The sequence below is a fragment of the Salmo salar genome, chromosome 10 (assembly GCF_965601325.2).
Source record: "Salmo salar chromosome 10, fSalSal1, whole genome shotgun sequence".
Taxonomy (NCBI): domain Eukaryota; kingdom Metazoa; phylum Chordata; class Actinopteri; order Salmoniformes; family Salmonidae; genus Salmo; species Salmo salar.
Window position 1 is genome coordinate 79,334,704 of NC_138300.1, and position 23,701 is coordinate 79,358,404.

The 23,701-nt window shown below is 41.0% G+C and overlaps 1 protein-coding gene across 1 annotated transcript in view; it reads left to right on the forward strand.

The window, feature by feature from the left end:
• LOC106561032 (metabotropic glutamate receptor 8) overlaps positions 1-23,701 on the forward strand; it is a 264,607-nt gene that overhangs the window by 212,749 nt on the left and 28,157 nt on the right. Inside the window, exon 7 of the mRNA XM_014124591.1 lies at positions 8,077-8,277. Within this exon, the coding sequence (XP_013980066.1) occupies positions 8,077-8,277 (201 nt within the window). The remainder of the gene's footprint in view (positions 1-8,076; positions 8,278-23,701) is intronic.

Consider the following 23,701-nt stretch of genomic DNA (forward strand, 5'->3'; position numbering starts at 1 on the left):
CATGCAAGGGAGAGGGAACATGCAGGAAAGGGAAACATGCAAGAGAGGCAAAATTACAACTGAACGTCTGAGCTACATCTGAGTCCCTTTGCTAGTGCCTATTTCTGCAATGAGTCACACTCACTGGAGTGCAATAACCTAAAAATGTTTGTTCATCTATGATGCAAAATCATTTGCCCTAGCATTCAGCTGCCACACAAACAAACCAGGTCCTGTTCCCCTTTCTATCTTTCATGTAACACAGCCAACAATTTCTAGAGGGGTTCTGTAGACTGGGAAAGTGCTGTGTAAAAAAAAGAGCTTACAGTTTTCACAGACAAAGGTCCCACATTCACACATTTGGGACTGTACCAACAGTGGACTGATGAAAAAAAGATTGTTCCTTTTAGGCATCTCTGTGCAAGAGATTTGTTATGTGGTACGTTGGCTACCCCTCATACATTTGAGGTTTTTACAAAATGGACATCACTGCATCTGCTTGGCGCATACAGTCCTCAGCTCGAGGGAAAAGTCCGTCAGGACTTCCTGGCTTCAGAGAGCATATCGGTGATACGGGAGTGGGCTATATCCCATAGTGAGATACCAAAACAAATATTTGAAAGAGATCTTAAAATCTGTTCAGGTATAGGGGGCAGTATTTTCACTTTTGGATGAAAAGCGTGCCTAGAGTAAACTGCCTAATACTCGGGCCCAGAGTCAAATATTTGCATATTATTAGTAGATTTGGATAGAAAACACTCTGAAATTTCTAAAATTGTTTGAATGAGGTCTGTGAGTATAGCAGAACTCATATGGCAGGCAAAAACCTGAGAAAAATCCAACCAGGAAGTGGGAGATCTGACACTTGTAGTCTTTCAAACCATTGCCTATTGAAACTACAGTGTCTGTGGGGTCATTGTGCACTTCCTATGGCTTCCACTAGATGTCAACAGTCTTTAGAAAGTTGTTTGAGGCTTCTATGGTGAATTTTCAGGGAATAACAGCCGGTTCAAGCAGTGGACTGTCTGAGGTCATGTATTTTTGAGGCTAGCATTTTTTTTTTTCTTCTATAATGAATACGCTATTGTCCGGTTGGAATATTATCGATTATTTATGTTAAAAGCACCCTAAGGATTGATTGTAAACATCGTTTGACATGTTTCTACAAACGGTAATGGAACTTTTGAGCTTTTTGTCTATTGATTTGCGCTCCCGCATCGTGCCTTTGGAATAGTGTTCTGGACGTGCCAACAAAACGGAGGTATTTGGACATAAATTATGGACTTTATCAAACAAATGAACATTTCTTGTGGAAGTGGGAGTTCTGCGAGTGCATTCCGCTGAAGATCAGCAAAGGTAAGGAAAGATTTATAACACTAATTTAGAGTTTTATTGATGCCATGACTTGGCGGGTAGCTGTATAGCTTGCATTGATGGCTGAGTTCTGTACTCAGAATATTGAACAATGTGCTTTCACCGAAAAGCTATTTTAAAATCTGACACAGCGGTTGCATTAAGGAGTAGTATATCTATAATTCTTTAAAAAATTGTTATATATTTTGTCAGCGTTTATGATGAGTATTTCTGTAAATTAATGTGCACATTCACCGGAAGTTTTGGGAGGCAAACATTTTCTGAACATCACACGCCAATGTAAAATGCTGTTTTTGGATATAAATATGAACTTGATCGAACAAAACATACATGTATTGTGTAACATGATGTCCTATGAGTGTCATCTGATGAAGATCGTCAAAGGTTAGTGCTTAATGTTAGCTGTATTTCTGGTTTTTGTGACGCCTCTCCTTGCTAGGAAAATGGCTGTGTGGCTTTTCTTGTTTAGGTGTTGTGCTAACATAATCTAATGTTTTGCTTTCGCTGTAAAGCCTTTTTGAAATCGGACAATGTGGTTGCATTAAGGAGAAGTGTATCTTTAAAATGGTGTAAAATAGTCATATGTTTGAGAAAATTTAATTCTGAGATTTTTGATGTTTTGTATTTCGTGACCTGCTATCCCATTGGCTTTTGGCTAGGGGTCCCGCTTGCAAAGTCTGTCCTCAACAGGTTTTAAGGTTAATAGCGCAACTCCGGTTCTCTGATAATAGAGTTAGGTATATCATCGCATTTCCCTGTTCGCAAGAGCACAAGGAAGAAAGATATGCTTGAGAACAAGTCAGAGGGCGGGATGGTGGCAACTTTTATAGAGTGGGGTCCCCCACCAGTCGCCACACTTCCTGTCTGTCTACGACAGACGTTGTGTGATTTGAGCGTTTAGTGATCTCCCCCAGAAATGGGTATATCCCATAGTGAGATAACCTCACTCTATTATCAGAGGACGCAAGTAAGTTAACCCCTCGAGTAATGAGAAATCATCTTTCATTGGTTTTTGATGAGAAACCCATCTTATATAATGCAGGCTTTTTTCATTTTCCAGTGTAATTTGCAAATGCTTTGAATTCCTCATACTTGTAGATTAGTACAAATTATTTAGGTGTAATATCCTCAAGGCAAACTAATGATTAGCAAACTTGGCCAGTGCAAGTACAGTATGCGCATACTGATTCCTATAAAAATAAGTTATAGCACACCAAACCAGTTATGAATAAGAAAGTATGCATTTCTATATATTTAAAAACTTAAATACTTTTTGGAGAACAGCAAAAACAAGCAAAAATCAGCTTGGCTATAGCCTATTAACTATACAATTGTAATGTTATACCTCTGAAAGGAGGGAAATATGAGAAATGATTCACACTGACACGTAGCATCAGCAACTGTTCAGTCAGTTGTAATGATGAATTGCATAAACAAACTCTTTTCTCAAATTACATAGCATTCACATTTGTATTCCTAGGCATTTCTAATCAAGCTCCGCACAAACAGACATCAATGGAGCACATAGATTATCATATTATCACATGAATTATTAGAATATTACATACGATTCTGTATTAATATTATTGATGTAGTGGTAAAAAAGGTTGGTAATGAATAAGACGAACAACATAAACGTATGAATTTGTTGTAACTATTTTGTTTGCATTGTGATTACATTTTTATGTAGGCCTATAGGGAAGATACAGTAATATTTGAATAAGGCTTTACGCTAAGTAGTGTGTTAATTTAACGCTTTTCCAGTGTCTATCAGTGTTGATTTAACACTCTGTGGTAATTATTGTTATTAATTATACTTTTAACATAAGTCAATGTCCCAGGCCATTTTTTGTGTAGATTCATGTAAGGTGCCTTAAGAAAGTATTCACACATTTTATTGTTACAGCCTGAATTTAATATGGATTAAATTGAAATGTTGTGGAATTATGTTTTTAGAAATGTTTGCAAATTAAAAATGAAAATCTGCAATGTTTTGAGTCAAGAAGTATTTAACTATTTTGTCATGGCAAGCCTAAATAAGTTCAGCAGTAAAAACTCACAATAATTTGTATGGACTCTGGATTTGTATGTGTGCATTGGTGTTTAACATGATTTTAAAATGACTACCAAATCTCTGTACCTCACACATAAAATGATCTTCAAGGTCCCTCAGTCGAGCAGTGAATTTCAAGCACAGATTCAAAGACCGGGGAGGTTTTCCAATGGTTCGCAAAGGGCACCTATTGGTAGATGGGGGGAGGAAAAAGCAGACATTGAATATCCGTTGGAGCGTGGTGCAGTTATTAATTACACTTTGGATGGTGTATCAATACACTCAGTCATGTCACATCTACTCCCGCTCCTCCTCTCCAGCATTCGACTTCACCGGTTTACCTAACCACCGTTCCTGGGAATCATCATTATGTGCACCTGGCTTTCATCATTACGCACACCTGCGCTTCATCATCACGCACACCTGTTCTCCATTACCTCCCCTTTATCTGGCACTCCCTTAGGTTCCTTCCCCAGGCAGTATTGTTTCTGTTTGTTCATGCCTGGATGCTACGTGTGTAGAGCCATGTTCGTTGTTATATTAAACTTAACACCTGCTTCTTGACTCCCAGCATCTACGTTACAAGCCACTACAAAGATACAGGCGCCCTTGATAACTCCGTTGCCGGAGAGGAAGGAAACCACTCAGGGATTTTACCATGAGGCTAATAGGGATTTTAAAACAGAGTTTAATGGCTGTGACAGGAGATAATTACCCAACAACATTGTAAGTACTTCACAATACTAACATAAATTACAAAGTGAAAAGGAAGCCTGTACAGAATAAACATATTCCAAAAACACAGATCCTGTTTGCAAAAAGGCACTAAAGTAATACAGCAAAAAAAAAACGTGATGTTTGGGGTAAATCCAACACAACAAATAACTGAGTACCACTCTATATATTTTCAAACATGGAGGTGGCTGCATCATGTTATGGGCATGCTTGTCATCAGTATGTTTTTTTTTGGGGGGGGGGGATGGAATATTGCTAAGCACAGGCAAAATCCTAGAGGAAAACTTGGTTCAACCTGCTTTCCAACCGACACTGGGAGACAAATTCATCTTTCAGCAGGACAATTACCTAAAACATGACATTGAATGTTCCTTAGTAGCCTAGTTACAGTTTTGACTTGAATCGGCTTGAAAATATGGCAAGACTTGAAAATCACTGTTTAGTAATGATCCACAACCAACTCAACAGAGCTTGATAATTTTTATAAGCGTAATTGCCAAATATTTTACACTCCAGGTGTGCAAAGCTTTTAGAGACTTACCCAGAAAGACTCATAGCTGTAATCACTGCCAAATGTGATTCTAACATGTATTGACTCTGTCACGCCTGCTCCCGCTCTCCCTCTCTGGCACTCAAGGGCACCAGGCTGCCCTTCATTACGCACACCTGTCACCATCATTACGCGCAGCAGCGCTCATTGGACTCACCTGGACTCCTTCCCTTTATTGATTGCCCGTCTATAACTGTCTGCTCTCCGGTTTGTTCCCTGTGTCTGCATTAATGGGGCAGCAGGGTAGCCTAGTGGTTAGAGTGTTGGGCAAGTAACCGAAAAGTTGCAAGTTCAAATCACTGTGCTGACAAGGTACAAATCTGTCGTTCGGCCCCTGAACAAGGCAGTTAACCCACTGTTCCTAGGCTGTCATTGAAAATAAGAATTTGTTCTTAACGGACTTGCCTAGTTAAATAAAAAGAATGTGTTTATGTCCAGACGCTGTCCTGTCCTATGTCCGTGCTAATTAAATGTTCACTCCCTGTACTTGCTTCTTGTCTCCAGCATCGACCATTACAGACTCAGGGGGTTGAATACTTACCTAATCAAGATGTATTAGTGTTTTATTTTCTGTTAATTGTTAAAATAAATATGAATTTTTCTTCCACTTTGACATTAGAGTATTTTGTGTACATCGTTGACAAAAAAAAGACAAATCAATTTAAATCCCACTTTGTAACAACAAAATGTGGACTAATTCAAGGGGTGTGAATACTCTGTAGGAACTGTAAGCCATGTCGAGATGTTCATATTGAAACATATTATTTTTTGAAGTTCAAAACTTGATTGACAACTTGATTTAGATTTTCTCAGGGGACCCACATGGGTCCTCTACCCCAAGTTTGGGAAAAACTGTACTAACCTCTCTGTCTCCTCTGCTTTCTACTGCATGCATTGCAGCCTGCCTCAGCCTCACCACTGAGCTCCACATCACTGTCTATCCCAGTATCCTACTCTCTGTAAAGCAAAGATATTTATCTTCAGTTGAAGTCGGAAGTTTACATGTAGTTAGGTTGGAGTCATTAAAACTTGTTTTTCAACCACGCCAAAAAAATAATCTTAACAAACTATAGTTTTGGCAAGTCGGTTAGGACATCTACTTTGTGCATGACACAAGTCATTTTTCCAACAATTGTTACCAGCAAGATTATTTCACTTATAATTCACTGTATCACAATTCCAGTGGGTCAGTTGTTTACATATTCTAAGTTGACTGTGCCTTTAAACAGCTTGGAATATTCTAGAAAATGATGTCATGGCTTTAGAAGCTTCTGATAGGCTAATTGACATCATTTGAGTCAATTGGAGGTGTACCTGCGGATTTATTTCAAGGCCTACCTTCAAACTCAGTGCCTCTGCTTGGCATCATGGGAAAATCAAAAGAAATCAGCAAAGGCATAAAAAAAGAAATTGTAGACCTCCACAAGTCTGGTTCATCCTTGGGAGCAATTTCCAAATGCCTGAAGGTACCACGTTCATCTGTACAAACAATAGTATGCAAGTATAAACACCAATGGACCACGCAGCCATCATACCGCTCAGGAAGGAGACACGTTCTGTCCCCTAGAGATGAACGTACTTTGGTGCGAGAATTGCAAATCAATCCCAGAACAACAGCAAAGAACCTTGTGAAGATGCTGGAGGAAACAGGTACAAAAGTATCTATATCCACAGTAAAACGAGTCCTATATTGACATAACCTGAAAGGCTGCTCAGCAAGGAAGAAGCCACTGATCCAAAACCGCCATAAAAAAGCCAGACTACGGTTTGCAACTGCACATGGGGACAAACATTGTACTTTTTGGAGAAATGTCCTCTGGTCTGATGAAACAAAAATATAACTGTTTGGTCATAATGACCATCGTTATGTTTGGAGAAAAAGGGGGAGCTTTGCAAGCCGAAGAACACCATCCCAACCATGAAGTACGGGGGTGGCAGCATCATGTTGTGGGGGTGCTTTGCTGCAGGAGGGACTGGTGCACTTCACAAAATAAATGGAATTTTGTGCCATCTATGTTGTGGATATTTTGATGCAACATCTCATGACATCAGTCAGGAAGTTAAAGCTTGGTCGCAAATGGGTCTTCCAAATGGACAATGACCCCAAGCATATTTCCAAAGTTGTGGCAAACTGGCTTAAGGACAACAAAGTCAAGGTATTGGAGTGCCCATCACAAAGCCCTGACCTCAATCCTATAGAACATTTGTGGACAGAACTAAAAAAGCATGTACGTGCAAGGAGGCCTACAAACCTGACTCAGTTACACCAGCTGTGTCAGGAGGAATGGGCCAAAATTCACCCAACTTATTGTGGGAAGCTTGTGGAAGGCTACTCAAAACATTTGACCCAAGTTCAGCAATTTAAAGGCAATGCTACCAAATACTAATTGAGTGTATGGAAACCTCTGACCCACTGTGAATGTGATGAAAGAAACAAAAGCTGAAATAAACATTCTCTCTACTATTATTCTGACATTTCACATTCTTAAAATAAAGTGGTGATCCTAACTGACCTAAAACAGGGAATTTTTACTATGATTAAATGTCAGGAATTGTGAAACTGAGTTTAAATGTATTTGGCTAAGGTGTATGTAAACTTCCAACTTCAACTGTATAAGCGACTACCAGTTGTGCACTCATTTTCCAAGTCGCTTTTTGTTTGTTTGTGGAATGTCTGTATACACGGCAGGTGTCGGGGGACAGTTTTAAACTTGCTTTTTGTCCTGCATCTTGCAACCACACTGTCAGCAGTGTGTCTAGTTTTGCCTTTTTCTCTTGTGAGAAACGAGTTTGGTTTAGTTCGTTTCACATCTCAGGCCACCAGCCTGTGCCGCTAGAGGGCGGAGTTAGCCATTCGAGAAAGTGGTGAATGTGCTGCTAAAAGGCAAAGTTGTGCGGCAAATCTGGAGGAAGCAAGTGAACATAACAAATCACTGTTCATGATTCCACTCATTGGCAAAGAGGCAGGTGCTATTAGAACTCAGTCAGGTCAAGAATATAAGCATTCTGAACTTTGATCAATGCTGGAGCAATATTTAGATGTATTTAATTTTCTTATTGTGTACAAAACAAGTTATTTATACGATTGTTCTAATTAGAACAAATTACAGAGGTTGGTGTTGTGGCCATGGTGAGATGTACTGTATATATTGTGAGATGTTGTTTTCCATTGTGAGATGTAATCATTTACACGAGGACTGTGTGAAAAAGTCAGGGATATTCATATTGAGTAGATCACGTGCGTGAGAGTCTTAAGTATTGACTGCCTTACTCTTCAATTTACACCTACTAGGTACAAGTGCGAATACTTGGGAATTGACAGTCAACAACATGACTGTCTATTGACCAGTGGAATTTATGTTGGTGTTTTTCTCCTCTTGTCCAGGACTGGAGAAGGTGGGTCGTGACTCAACCTATGAACAGGAGGGGAAGGTACAGTTTGTGATGGACGCGGTTTATGCCATGGCCCACGCCCTACACCGCATGCACCGTGAGCTCTGCTCAGGGAACACAGGCCTGTGCCCACGCATGCACAACATTGACGGCAAGGAACTACTGACCTTCATTCGGGCAGTAAACTTCAATGGTAAGGACTCTTTTCAACATCATCATAATACCTCCTCAGCCATTTGCATGTCATACACTTGTTCACCTATTTAATTTCAGTTTTTCAACTTTTTAAAAACGTTTTCATTCTTCCTCATCACACTATGATTATTATGTAACTCTCTCCACATTTCCATTATTGTCCTCCTTTGTTTCCACTTCATCGTTGTTATGCAGTACCTCCATAGCCACTTCTTCGATATTACTGCAATTCCTCTTCCTTAAGCACCCATTCATGAATTTATTTCTTAGCCTTGACCTCTTCATTTCTGTAACAACATACACTTTCCTCCTCTGTTCTTCTCCGTTCACCCTCCACCTTCCCCTTTCCTCTCTTTTTCTGGCCATCACTCTTTTAACCCACCCCCCGATCAATTCATCTTTTTCTACCCCTTTCATCCTCCTCTTCCTCACTCCTTACTCTCCATACAGTATCTTCTATTACTGACTGATGCGTTTGCTCCTTTACTTTCTACTCTCATCTTGGGTATAGATTGATGAGGGATGTTTTTTAAAATCAATTTTAAAATAAGGCTGCCATGTAACAATACTTTCCGAATGCATTGTATATATAAATTCCAGTCATACTTGATCAAAAACCTTTTCAATGTCAGGTAGGTTTCCAAGATTTTTCATAGTGTTATATTGATTCCAGTACTTATATTATCTACAATGTTTTGTCCATTTAAAAAGCCTGTCTGATTAGGATGAATAATATCTGACAATACCGCTTTAATTCTATGCGCTATGCATTTTGCTAGAATTTTTGCATCACAACACTGAAGCTTAAGGGGCCTCCAATTTTTTTTATGGACTGGAGCTTTATATTCACCACTTTGGTCCTGTTTCAGTAATAATGAAATCAGACCTTGTTGAGTATCTGATAATCTACCATTTTATATGAGTGGTTAAAACATGCTAATAACGGTCCTCTGAGTACACCAAAAAAGGTTTGGTATACCTCCACTGGTATGCCATCCAGCCCTGGAGTTTTCCCAGACATAAATGCTTCAATTGCATCAAGAAGTTAATCATCTGTAATTTGCACTTCACATGAGTCTTTCTGTACAGCTGTTAATTTTACATTATTAAAATAAAAATATGGTGCTGCTACTCTCTGTTTATCATATATGCATAGTCACTTTTATTTCTTTACTTACCTATTGTTCACCTAATACCTTTTTTGGGGAAATTGCACTGTTGGTTAGAGCCTGTAAGTAAGCATTTCACTGTAAGGTCTACACCTGTTGTATTCGACGCACGTGACAAACGTTGATTTGATTTGAAAAATCCTTACAATTAACTTTGGTTAATGGCGCACGCCTGTCACCATCATTACGCGCACCTGCGCATCATCAGACTTACCTGGACTCCATCACCTCCTTGATTACCTTCCCTATATATAATCCAAGATGGCGTAACAGTCAGACGTCTTTGTCCTGTCGTGTCCCTTGTATATATCTTTTTACATCTTTTTCTTCGCATATCTTTTCAAAATATTTTCCTAAACCTCAACTTCTAAATACTCTCCTGCAACCCGCCTCACCCAATGTGGCGTGGATCTGTTTTTTGTTTTCTAAAGTATTTCTATTTACTTCGAATCTGGAATCCCTCAACTGAAGCTAGCCAGCTAACTACCTACCAGCTATCAGTCAGCAAACCATTGCTAGCGGTCATCAGCTAACCTTTAGCTCGGGAAAGCTCTCGCCAGTTCGAACAACGTGACTCAAACCAGAGCATAACGGACCTATTATTATTATTATTATTTCCCCATATCCCCGGATTCCTACTGCAAACTCTTAAAATTTTCATCTGGATCTTCGCAACTAGCTAACCGCAATCCCGGGTGACTACTCCTGGCTAGCGTTTCCATCCCGGAGCAAGCACCAATTAGCCTGAAGCTAGCCTGGCCAGGGCTCCTGTGCTACCACCGAAGCCCACTCCTAGGTTACAATATCCGGACCCCTTCTACTGCCGGTACGGGGCACGGAACCCCGCCGATCCTCTACGACTGGAATACCGACATAATCTGCCCGAGGATTCCAACAGGCCCCTCAGGTGCGATGTCCGCTGAAGGCCCATTCTGCTAACCGCGGCCTACTAGCTACTTGGAACCCTACTAGTTCCACGACTGGTCTATCGAAGTCACCGCACGAAGAGGCAAAAACAGACTTACCCCCATTGCAATGTCCCCCAAAGGCTAACTTGCTAGCATCGGTCTGTTAACTGCTAGCTTGCTTGCCCCGGTCTGCTAACTGCTAGCTTGCATGCCCGATCTGCGAACTGCTAGCCCCGGTCTGCCAACTGCTTGCTTGCTAACCCGGTCTGCTAGCTTGCCAGCCCCAGTCTGCTAACTGCTAGCTTGTTTAGCCCCGGCCTACTAAATGTTAGCTTGTTAGCATCGGCCTGCTAACTGTCTGAATCTCCATGTCCCCAGTCAGCCCAACCACTCAATGGACCCATATGTTCACTTGGCTACGCATGCCTCTCTCTAATATCGTTCATTACTGTCCTGATTAGTGATTACTGTCTTATTTCACTGTAGAGCCTCTAGCCCTGCTCAATATGCCTTAACCAACCATGTTGTTCCACCTCCTAAATATGCGATGACATCACCTGGTTTAAACATCTCTAGAGACTATATCTCTCTCATCATTACTCAATGCCTAGGTTTATCTCCAATGTACTCACATCCTACCTTACCTTTGTCTGTACACTATGCCTTGAATCTATGCTATCGTGCCCAGAAACCTGCTCCTTTTACTCTCTGTTCCGAAAGTGCTAGACGGCCAGTTCGTATAGCCTTTAGCCGTACCCTAATCCTACTTCTCCTCTGGTGATGTGGAGGATAATGCAGGTCCTGCAGTGCCTAGCTCCACTCTCTCTCCCCAGGTGCTCTCATTTGTTGACTTCTGTAACCGTAAAAACCTTGGTTTCATGCATGTTAACATTAGAAGCCTACTCCCTAAGTTTGTTTTACTCACTGCTTTAGCACACTCTGCCAACCCGGATGTCTTAGCTGTGTCTGAATCCTGGCTTAGGAAAACCACCAAAAACCCTGAAATCTCCATCGCTAAATATAACATTTTCTGCCAAGATAGAACTGCCAAAGGGGGCGGTGTTGCAATCTACTGCAAAGATAGCCTGCAGAGTTCTGTATTACTATCCAAGTCTGTACCCAAACAATTCGAGCTTCTACTTCTAAAAATTCACCTTTCCAGAAACAAGTCTCTCACTGTTGCCGCTTGCTATAGACCTCCCTCTGCCCCCAGCTGTGCCCTCGATACCATATGTGAATTGATTGCCCCCATCTATCTTCTGAGCTCGTGCTACTAGGTGACCTAAACTGGGACATGCTTAATTCCCTGGCCATCGAACAATCTAAGCTTGATGCCCTCAATCTCACACAAATTATCAATGAAACTACCAGGTACAACCCCAAATCTGTAAACACGGGCACCCTCATAGATGTCATCCTAACTAACTCGCCCTCCAAATACACCTCTGCTGTTTTCAATCAAGATCTCAGCGATCACTGCCTCATTGCCTGCATCTGTAATGGGTCTGCGACCAAACAATCACCCCTCATCACTGTCAAACGCTCCCTAAAACACTTCTGCGAGTAGGCCTTTCTAATCGACCTGGCCGGGGTATCCTGGAATGACGTTGACCTCATCCCGTCAGTAGATGATGCCTGGCTATTCTTTAAAGTGTCTTCCTCACCATCTTAAATAAGCATGCCCCACTCAAAAAATGTAGAACTAGGAATAGGTATAGTCCTTGGTTCACTCCAGACCTGTCTGCACTTGACCAGCACAAAAACATCCTGTGGCGTTCTGCATTAGCATCGAATAACCCCCGTGATATGCAACTTTTCAGGGAAGTTAGGAACAAATATACACAGGCAGTTAGAAATTTGCATCCTGTAGTACTAACTCAAAGTTCTGGGACACTGTAAAGTCCTTGGAGAATAAGAGCACCTCCTCCCAGCTGCCCACTGCTCTGAGGCTAGGAAACACTTTTACCATCGATAAATCCACAACAAATGAGAATTTCAATAAGCATTACTCTACGGCTGGCCATGCTTTCCACCTGGCTACCGCTACCCCGGTCAACTGCCCGGCACCCTCCACAGCAACCCGCCAATGCCCCCACCATTTCTCCTTCACCCAAATCCAGATAGCTGATGTTCTGAAAGAGCTGCAAAATCTGGAGCCATACAATTCAGCCGGGTTAGACAATCTGGACCCTCTCTTTCTAAAATGATCTGCCGAAATTGTTGCAACCCCTATTTCTAGCCTGTTCAACCTTTCTTTCGTATCGACTGAGATTCCCAAAGATTGGAAAGCTGCCGCGGTCATCCCCCTCTTCAAAGGGGGTGACACTCTAGACCCAAACTGCTACAGACCTATATCTATCCTACCCTGTCTTTCTAAGGTCTTCGAAAGCCAAGTTAACAAACAGATTACCGACCATTTCGAATCCCACCGTACCTTCTCCGCTATGCAATCTGGTTTCAGAGCTGGTCATGGGTGCACCTCAGCCACGCTCAAGGTCCTAAACGACATCATAACCGCCATCCATAAGAGACATTACTGTGCAGCCGTATTTATCAACCTGGCCAAGGCTTTTGACTCTGTCAATCACCACATTCTTATTGGCAGACTCGACAGCCTTGATTTCTCAAATGATTGCCTTGCCTGGTTTACCAACTACTTCTCTGATAGAGTTCAGTGTGTCAAACCGGAGGGCCTGTTGTCCGGACCTCTGGCAGTCTCTATGGGTGTGCCACAGGGTTCAATTCTCGGGCCGACTCTCTTCTCTGTATACATCAATGATGTTGCTCTTGCTGCTGGTGATTATCTGATCCACCTCTACGCAGACGACACCATTCTGTATACTTCTGGCCCCTCTTTGGACACTGTGTTAACTAACCTCCAGACGAGCTTCAATGCCATACAACTCTCCTTCCGTGGCCTCCAACTGCTCTTAAATGCAAGTAAAAATAAATGCATGCTATTCGATCGCTGCCCGCACCTGCTTGCCCGTCCAGCATCACTACTCTGGACGGCTCTGACTTAGTATACGTGGACAACTACAAATACCTGGGTGTCTGGTTAGACTGTAAGCTCTCCTTCCAGACTCACATTAAGCATCTCCAATCCAAAATTAAATCTAGAATCGGCTTCCTATAGCGCAACAAAGCATCCTTCACTCATGCTGCCAAACATACCCTTGTAAAACTGACCATCCTACTGATCCTTGACTTTGGTGATATCATCTATAAAATAACCTCCAACACTCTACTCAGACTGCATCCAGTTTGTTATCACAGTGCCATCTGTTTTGTCACCAAAGCCCCATACACTACCCACCATTGCAACCTGTACGCTCTCGTTGGTTGGCCCTCGCTCATACTCGTCGCCAAACCCACTGGTTCCAGGTCATCTCCAAGACCCTGCTAGGTTATCTACAAGTCTAGGTAAAGCCCCACCTTATCTCAGCTCACTGGTCATCATAGCAGCACCCACTCGTAGCACGTGCTCCAGCAGGTATATCTCACTGGTCACCCCCAAAGCCAATTCCTCCTTTGGTCGTCTTTCCTTCCAGTTCTCTGCTGCCAATGACTGGAACGAACTGCAAAAATCTCTGAAGCTGGAGACTCATATCTCCCTCACTAGCTTAAAGCACCAGCTGTCAGAGCAGCTCACAGATCACTGCACCCGTACATAGCCCATGTGTAAACAGCCCATCTATCTACCTACCTCATCCCCATACTGTATTTATTTATTTATCTTGCTCCTTTGCACCCCAGTATCTCTACTTGCACATTCATCTTCTGCATATCTACCATTAAAGTGTTTAATTGCTATATTGTAATTACTTCGCCACCATTGTCTTTTTATTGCCTTAACTTACCTCATTTGCACTCACTGTATATAGACTTTTTGTTTTCTTTAGTTCTACTGTATTATTGACTGTATATTTGTTTTACTCCATGTGTAACTCTGTGTTGTTGTATGTTGTCGAATTGCTATGCTTTATCTTGGCCAGGTCGCAGTTGCAAATGAGAACCTGTTCTCAACTAGCCTACCTGGTTAAATAAAGGTGAAAAAAAAATGGTACTCCCTTTGGTTATTTCCCCAAGCATCATTGCTTCTGTTTCAGTTTCATATCTGTTTGCTGTTTGAGTTTCTTGTTTTGTATTATGTTCCGTTTATTTATGAAAACGCTCACTCCCTGAACTTGCTTCCTGACTCTCAGCGCACATCGTTACACTGAAACAAAAACAAACGCTGAAAGTACTTTGCTTCCTCTTTCAAAATATAATTTGGTGACTGTCATTTCTAAGAAGTTTCTATGTTAAAGATAAAAAAAAAAAAATGCTGCCTTTTTCCCCATGTTCCATCCAGTTCACTTTATTTTTATATTAACTGGCTGGTTCAAGCCCTGAATGCTGATTGGTTGACAGCCATGGTATATCAGACTGTATACGACGGGTATGACAAAACGTTTATTCTTAGTGCTCTAATTACATTGTTAACCAGTTTATGATAGCAATAAGGCACCTCTGGGGTTTGTGATATATGGCCAATATACCACGGCTAAGGGCTGTGTCCAGACACGATCTAACGCTTGATCTTTCTTGACTAAGTTTGTTTTTCCTTTAACGTATTCTGTGCCTCTGTGGTATGGTTTTTATTTTTATCTATCTGTACTTAGTCCCTCTATTTCCTTTGTTAATATTAATTATTTTGACCTGAATTGCTGAAGATGATTATTGAATTGCATGGCCTATAAAGGCACATGTCCCATACAATAAGGAGATCTGCTGTACCTATATTATGTCAGGGAAAAAGTCAGTTGTGAATTTTTCTGTCCTGGTTAAAAACAAGTTGTCATCCAATAGGCTTTGATTAAATTTCTAATATCCTTGCCAACGTGGAAATTCTGTAAGAGTAATGTATATGCCAATTATTTGATGGTCTGACCACTTTCTGTCCCCATCAACAGTTTTTTAAACTTTTGGTGCCAGAGAGAATGACAGAAGAAAGTAGTCAAGACGATTAGATTGATTGAACCTCCGCCATGTATATCTCACTAGGTCAGGATATTTAATCATCCATATATCCAAGTTCCAATATATCCAGGATATTCATGATTTAACACATATGGACTCATGTAGTAACCAAAAAAGTGTTTAACAAATCAAAATATATTTTATATTTTTCAAAGTAGCCACCCTTTGCCTTTATGACAGCTTTGCACATTCTTGGCATTCTTTCAACCAGCTTCACCTGGAATGCTTTCCAACAGTCTTGAAGGAGTTCCCACACATGCTGAGCACTTGTTGGCTGCTTTTCCTTCACTCTGCGGTCCAACTCATCCAAAACCATCTCAATTGGGTTGAGGTTGGGTGATTGTGGAGGCCAGGTCATCTGATGCAGCACTCCATCACTCTCCTTATTGGTCAAATAGCCCTTACACAGCCTGGAGGTGTGTTGGGTCATTGTCCTGTTGAAAAACAAATGATATTCCTACTAAGCGCAAACCAGATGGGATGGCGTATCACTGCAGAATGCTGTGGTAGCCATGCTGGTTAAGTGTGCCTTGAATTCCCCAAGCCCAACTCAAGAGAAGACTTGATGTGCGAATGCATATACAGTTTTAGCTGTTTGAAAAGGCATGCAAAATTGAGCAAGAATGGGGAGATTTTATAAACCAATGTCAAGTCCTAGCTGATGGAGCTCCCGTTACAACCCACCCCCACACTGAAACATACACACTCTGGTCCCCCATTGTGAACATTTTCCCAAGCATCTCTGTGCAGTCAGACCTTTTGATTATTTTGTGCCACCAGGCACTGTCCCGAGTGTGAGCCCTATTCCCATGGGTCACTGCAGCTAGTGTTGCCAGCACTGCCACTACCTGAGTGGGGGCACCCCACGGAAATTCCCACCGGCTAGGTACAAGGTTCTCATTAGCAGCTTCGAGAAACTCCTTGTATCACCCATCTGGGGGCTTTGGCTTTGTTGGACCAACCCTGCCAGGCAGGCTCAGACTCTTGAGCGGGCAGTGCTGCTTTAGTGGGTCTCTGACCGCGTTTATCTTTCTGTCTTGTCTGTGTTTGGGCTACTTGCAGTAGGCCTATAAAACAGATAAAGACTTATCATTAGGGTGTGGGTCACTCAGGTGGGTGTCTAGGGTATACGGTTGGGGACCGTTCCATCATGATAGGACAATAAATAAATAAATCATATTTATAATTCATTTAAAAATGTATATCACATATCTATGACATTTGAAATCATTTTTCTTTTTCATTCACTTAACTCCACACTTTTCCAAACACAGAAACGCACACCCCAACTTCCATCATAATACACCATCACATACCCACATACTGTGCCTTCTATGTCCTCTGTTTACTGTGTTTTTAACCCTACTATGTTGATTACTACCTAATTTCCAGTTTGAAGTACTTCTGTGTTCCAGTTCCTTATATTTGAAGATGCATCATTTCAATAATTATCCTTTCTTCTAATGCTGTCTTTCATACATTTATGAATACTATGAATAGAAAGTAAAATACAAATTATTTTACAACATTCCGTATCTTGAATGGTATAGTGTAGTTTTAGTTTATTTATTTATTTTGTTATTTTTCTTCCCAATTTCAATCTTGTCTCATCGCTGCAACTCCCCAATGGGCTCGGGAGGCGAAGGTTGAGTCATGCCTTAGACCGCTGTGCCACTCGGGAGGCCCCTGTAGTTTGTCATTATCAATTGTTGTATTTTAATGTATTTTATTTCAATCCCTACCATGGACAGTATTGGGTGTTCCATTATTAGACTCCTCTATGGAAACTGTATTATTTACAAGGTACTTAGTGTTTGTAAGCTAAGAACACACTCTGATGCCATTACTTAATACTACATAGTTACTGGATTATACAGTAACTATTGGGCAGGTAGGAGTGGCTTTCTCCTGCTATTGTGTTTTTGTCACGTGTGCTAGATTGTTGATTCACAGGTACAACTCAGATACAGTCGTCTATATGTCTCTCTTATCTCTCCAGCTTGGAACACATGCAGAGCTGAAGACAGCGCGTGTTCAGTGGTGTGAGTTAACAGTGTGATTAATTTAATGTTGGCCCAGTACTTTTGTAATTCTACACCAAAGTACGTATTAAATGGGTTTGATGAGAGGCTAGATAAAGCCGGTACACCTTCATCTCTTGCCTATTATTTCTGCATAGATTTCCAAGGTTGATATCCTTTTCCAAGCATGTGGTGAGATGGACCTGCTTAGATAAAGGTAGAAAGAAATAATACACACTCCGCATATCTCCCCATGCTCTGACTCTGGAAGGTTTTGAAATGGATTTCTTTATACTCATAGTGCTGAATGAGTCAGTTATTTCATCTATGTGCACTATTCAACCCTAGCCAACTGTCTGTATTTTACTGTAGACACACATACAAAGGTAGAAAGACAAAAAAATATTCAAGAATGTAGCCCATCCTTTCAGCACAAAGGCTCTACCTCCAATTTGGGAATATTTCTCAGTCCTTAAACTAACACCAGACTGTGTTGTATCCTGTTAGGCACGCTTTGTCTTGATCTGCCTCAAAATTGTAATAACTCAGCCGGGAAAGTTTTTATATATCTCCAAGTGGCTCTCCTTCCAGCTCCCTACCTGAGAGGGAAAGGCAGATTTGAATAATTCTGTTATCTTCTTCTCAGGCAATGGGCTAGGGAATGATATGGGGCGGGGAAATAGGCATGCTCACTAGCTTTTCATGGCAAACATGCAGAACTGGTAAAGCTTCAGTCGATTTTTTAACAATCTTCAAACCTTGAAGGGATTCATATCTCTGCCAAGCTTGATGAATGTGGAACTGTACTGTGTTATTTTAGGGGAAAAAAACATTACATTAGCAATGAATATAACCGCAGGGCTGAAATTGCAAGTCTGTGTTCAGTCAAACCCACGTTACTGCTGCGTTGTATGATGAAACACTATCTTTTGTGTGTGCCTTGATCATTCAATTAAATGAGAAGTAGGGAAACAAAAAGAGGAAAAAGTGATGTTTGCTTGCATTTTTCAATTCTACGTGTAGGATGAATGTTTTGCCGGATAATCTTTTAATAAATAATGCAGATTGGTAAATTCAAGAGAAGAGGGGAAAGGGATGTGGGAATACAGTGTGTGTTTGTGTGTGCTACACTTGATTGAGCCTGCAGGGTGCCTAAGTGTATGAAATACATAAAATATTTCAGGAGGAAGCCTTTGGGTATTTTATAGTCTGTATCTGTCTATCTGTTCCTGCCTGTGTATTCCATGCTTAATTTAGCCTGTATGAGTGCCATATGAACACACACACACATCACATATGAGCGTCAGAGGTTTTTTTCAACACTGAGCAGAGCATAAGGTTACCCATAATCAGAGTTTGAAATGTACCAAATCAGACTTCCAAGCAACACTTTGACAGTGACTTTGACTATAGCCAGAGGCTAATTGCTAACCCAACAACTTTCCTTTTGAATACGCTTATTTTTAGATTACCATTGAGAGGCTAATAGAGAATGAGCATACAGGACTATTTGTTTCTAATGCTAACATTTACTATTATAAGACAAACGGAATATAAAGGCTTTTGTTCCTTGTTTTGAACATGACTACTAGAGAAAATAAAAACAGAATAGCCATCAGGGTGATTTATTGCATTAGTTTACATGAATTTGAACTAAAGGGTGATAAAAGTCAATTTGCAGTTTTGGTGCATTTTGCTTTATCACATTATTCACGCTTTCCTTTGGAAAAACGAACAAACAAACAAATTGCTAACCCTATGGAGCATGTTGCAGAATGAACAACACATTTCCTCTCCCACCCCTGAGCCCTCTGTGTAGCCAAGGCATAATCAATAGTGGGAGATTCATTCAATAAGCTAGAAATCTCCCACTGCTTTTTCTCATGCCTAATGCCCGCTGCCTGTCAGTGTCCTAAAGAATGTTGCTTCAGTCTGGGATCTATTAAATCACAATCTGTGAATTAATAGAACATTAAGCCTCTTGGCAATGACTACTCTCACCTTATTTGCTGACAGCAGGGCTGGCATTAGATACATGACACTGTTGGCACTTTAATAGGGAAATTGTGGCTGATAACATACAGGTATCTGCCAAAATTAAGGAAACAACAACATAAAGTGTCTTAATATGGCATTGGGCCCCCACGAGCTAGAAACAACTTCAATGCACCTTGGCATAGATTCTACAAGTGTCTGAAACGCTATCAGAGGGATGCAACGCCATTCTTCCACAAGTAATTTCATCATTTGTTTTTTTTGTAGATGGAAAAGCTGTCTCAGGTGCCGCTCCAGAATGTCCCAGAAGTGTTCAGTTGGGTTGAGATTTGGTGAATGAGGTGGCCATGGCATATGGTTTACATAATTTTCATGGTCATCAAACCATTCAGTGACCAGTCGTGCCATGTGGATGGGGGCATTGTCATCCTATGGGGGCATAGCCATGGTAGCCAAAATAATGGCCTGCCCAACATTTTTATACAAGACCCTAAGCATGATGGGATTTTAATTGCTTAATTAACTCAGGAACCACATCTGCTTTCAATATACTTTGCATCCCTCATTTTCTCAAGTGTTTCCAATATTTTGGGAACACTTGAAAACAATTTTTCCCCCATTATTTTGGATATATTGTATATTGCATGTTGGCAGTGCAATGGCTTGTTTGCACTGCCAATAGATTAAATGAAATATGTGTGGACATTCACCTCCATTGAGGTACATGAAATGTGGACATGTCCCCAGAGTCAGAGAGTTACTAGTGTCTACATGACCTACTGTACAATAACACTCTTCCATCATTTTTATTGACAATGTGGCTGTAGCGCTCCTTCCACCAAACAAAAAATATTGTTTTCATACAGTATTATCCGTAAGAGTATATCTGCCGTACCCTCGTGATTGCACAAATCAGATTACCATGGTTTTGAAAGTCCTTGTATACAATAACCCATTTATGAAGCAACACAGTATACCACTCACAGTATGTACGTGTTATTTTATTTTTTTACAGATCATCAAGCCAACCGACAGTTCAGTGTCATCTGTCAACGCATTCCTTTTACAAAAGCTCTTCTTTTTAGCCTTAGATTAAGATTAAAATCACTTTATTCAGGTAAGGTCCAACTGAAATTTGACTTGCACTTCATCCCAGTTGTTATGGGGGGGTTAAGTTCCTTGCTCAAGGGCACAACAGCAGGAAATGGCACCTAGGATTTGATACCAGCAGCCTTCCGGTTGCCAGCTCAATTCCCACCAAATATTTCCTGTCTGACCCAGTATTCAAACTGGCAAACCTTTGGTTGCTGCCTCGCCTCTAGGCTACCTTCCACCATTGCATAAAGTCATGCTTTTAGCATTCTGGATTGTGATGAGTTGCTGAATTCAAGGTCCACACCAAGGTTGATCTTGAACATAAAACCCTTGTATGTGGCCTGTAAATCACTTATCACCAGTCTTAGCTTAACAAATACCTATGGCTGTGACAGCAATTTCAAGAGATAGGTAAAGTGTGTGTGCGTGCATACATGCGAGACAAAGAGTCCTTGCAGTATTTCACATTATTTCTGTGCCGCCTCCACATGCTTCTCTATTCATATCCCCTCATTCTCCAACACTGCTGTTGCCACCCCAGTAGGTCTACCTTGAGATTTATGCATTGGCTAGTTTTCCTTCAAACTCACTGAAAGAGAGGTGCACACATTTTCACCCATGCTAAATGCAAAGATACTGTATGCAATGTATACCAACATTTTTTACATTAGCAATAAAACAACTATTTAGAAGAATTAGAGCAATGTGCGGATCCCTCACTCTTTTGTCATCCACTGTCATCCATAGGCCTATCATTCTCATACCAGCGCTTAGAACACAGTTTTTGTGTTTTTTTTACAATGTCAAGGTTCAGTCTGTCAACAGGGATCAGGCATTACATGGAGGACCTAAGGACCTGGAGGACTTGAGAGCACTATTCTGGTTCCATGAAAAAGTGTCTGACATTCAATCGCCTGTATATTTGTTATCTCAGTGTGACTGGGGCTTGTTTCTAATCATCAAGACTGATATCAAGAAACATGTCAAGAAACATATTGATACGGTTGCTAAGTTGGGGAGAGGTCTGTCCGTGATAAAGCGCTGCTCTGCTTTCTTGACATCACAATCAACCAGACACGTCCGACATTCTTAGAAAAAAAGATTCCTTATAGAACCAAAAAGGGTTCTATCGCTTGCTTCATATGTGGAACCCCTAAAAGTTATATATTGAACCCTTTCTTAGGGTTCTTTAATCAGAACCCTAGAGGTTCTTCTTCATTGAACCAAAATGGTTCCATGTAGAACCTTGCATGGTGCCATTTATGAATTATGGCCACCACTATTGAATAGTAATATTTTTTGTTAAGAATATAACATAATAAACAAATAGATAATGGACAAAATAATACCAGCACAGTTTGTTTAATCTTCTGTCATTGGAAATGTGCACTGGTGGCCAGGGAGGCATCTGTTCGTTTGAATGATGACGCACGTCTACTCTTGCTGACTTCTTTACAATACAATACAATACAATACATTAGTTACAGCGAACAACAAAGATGTGGCTACTGCTCCGTTCTCAACCCACCCAAACAGCAGACCTCACACATACAGTTGAGACGAGCACAGGTTCAAGTTGCAGTGCAGCACTCCTGGATGGAGAGCATGTTGTGGGTATAAGGGTCTTGCTCAAGGGCCCAATGGTAGGGGAATGTTTTGAGGATGTAAATCCAGCAGCCCTCCATTTGTCAGATCAATTACTACGTTTTTTCCAGCGCCTGGCCCGGGATTTAAACCGGCCACCTTTCGGCCACAGGTACTGCTCCTGCCTCAGGTCCAACTCCTTAGCCGCTGGGCTACCTACCACCAGTACAGTATGGGTTGTTGCCTGACTGGTTCCAGAGAAGAACAAAAAAAGGAGCAAAACCATGAGTTCATCTTTAGAAATAAGCAAGAGTTAATCTGCCAAAATTAAAACAAAATATTATGCAGACATACTTATTATGATGTAGAAGATCTGGTTAAATAAAGGTTAAATGAAAAAATGTAAATAACTTACAGGTAGTTGCTGTCAGCAGCAGCCAAAAGAGAGATCCTCTGCCTCTAATACTTCTGGGTTACAGCCAGACTGAGCAAATCATAGAGATAGTGTGTTAAAAGTAATGTAATGATTAACTAAGCTATTGAATCACCAAGACTTATTATACATAATTTATTCTAAATAATTAATACATACCTCCTCTCAGTCAGCAACAGTCTTCTATGGCTTCATTAAACATAGTCCCCTCAATTGAATACACACTGAAATACTGAAATACTGTAGCTCTACTTGGCATATCCCATAATTAAAAAAAATTGTATTTGAAAGAGTTGACTGGCTAGCTTGTAAAGTGGCAAATTAAAGTAGCCTAGCTTTAGCTTAGCTAGCTTACAAACGTGCTCAAATTCGAATTATGTTTACATTTTATTTATCTAGCCTGCACTTTATCATATGACTTTGGCTTCATATATTTGAATTAATTCATCAACTTTCCTTACCTTAATACATGTGCTTATTGGTAGGCTACTTGCAAGTTGGTTCAACCACCATCCTATTGCATCTTTATGCTGGAATGGCAGTTGGTTTTTGATTTTGACTCGGAATGGCAGTAACTTTTGGAATTGAACAAAAGGTTCTATAAAGAACCCCTTTTATATCTTAGGGTGCATTCGTCAAATTCAATCTGGAGTGCCAGAGTGCGCTCAGAGTGCCCTCTGGGCATTTGTAAATTCAGAGCGTTGTCAGATTGTCAGTTCTTAAATTCAGAGCGTTTCGCTCTCGGAGCGTTCTCTGGCTGAAGGAGTAGGGTTGGTCTGGCTTCACAATGGCAGTCAAGCACCCAAGCTAACTGGCTAATGTTGGCTAGCTTGCTAGCTACTTCCAGACACAAATGAGAGAACACCTCACTCTGACCATTTTACTCACCCTACCAGAGCTGGATAGGCTGTTTTATGTTATCTAGAGCGTCGGTGACTATAACTGCTGCTGGCAACAATTTAATTACGTTTTTTTGTCAACGTTTACTGACACCGGTCATTTACATTTTACATTTTACGTCATTTAGCAGACGCTCTTATCCAGAGCGACTTACAGTAGTGAATGCATACATTTCATACAATTTCATACATTTCATACATTTTTTATCTGTGCTGGCCCCCCGTGGGAAACGAACCCACAATCCTGGTGTTGCAAACACCATGCTCTACCAACTGAGCTACAGGGAAGGCTCAAC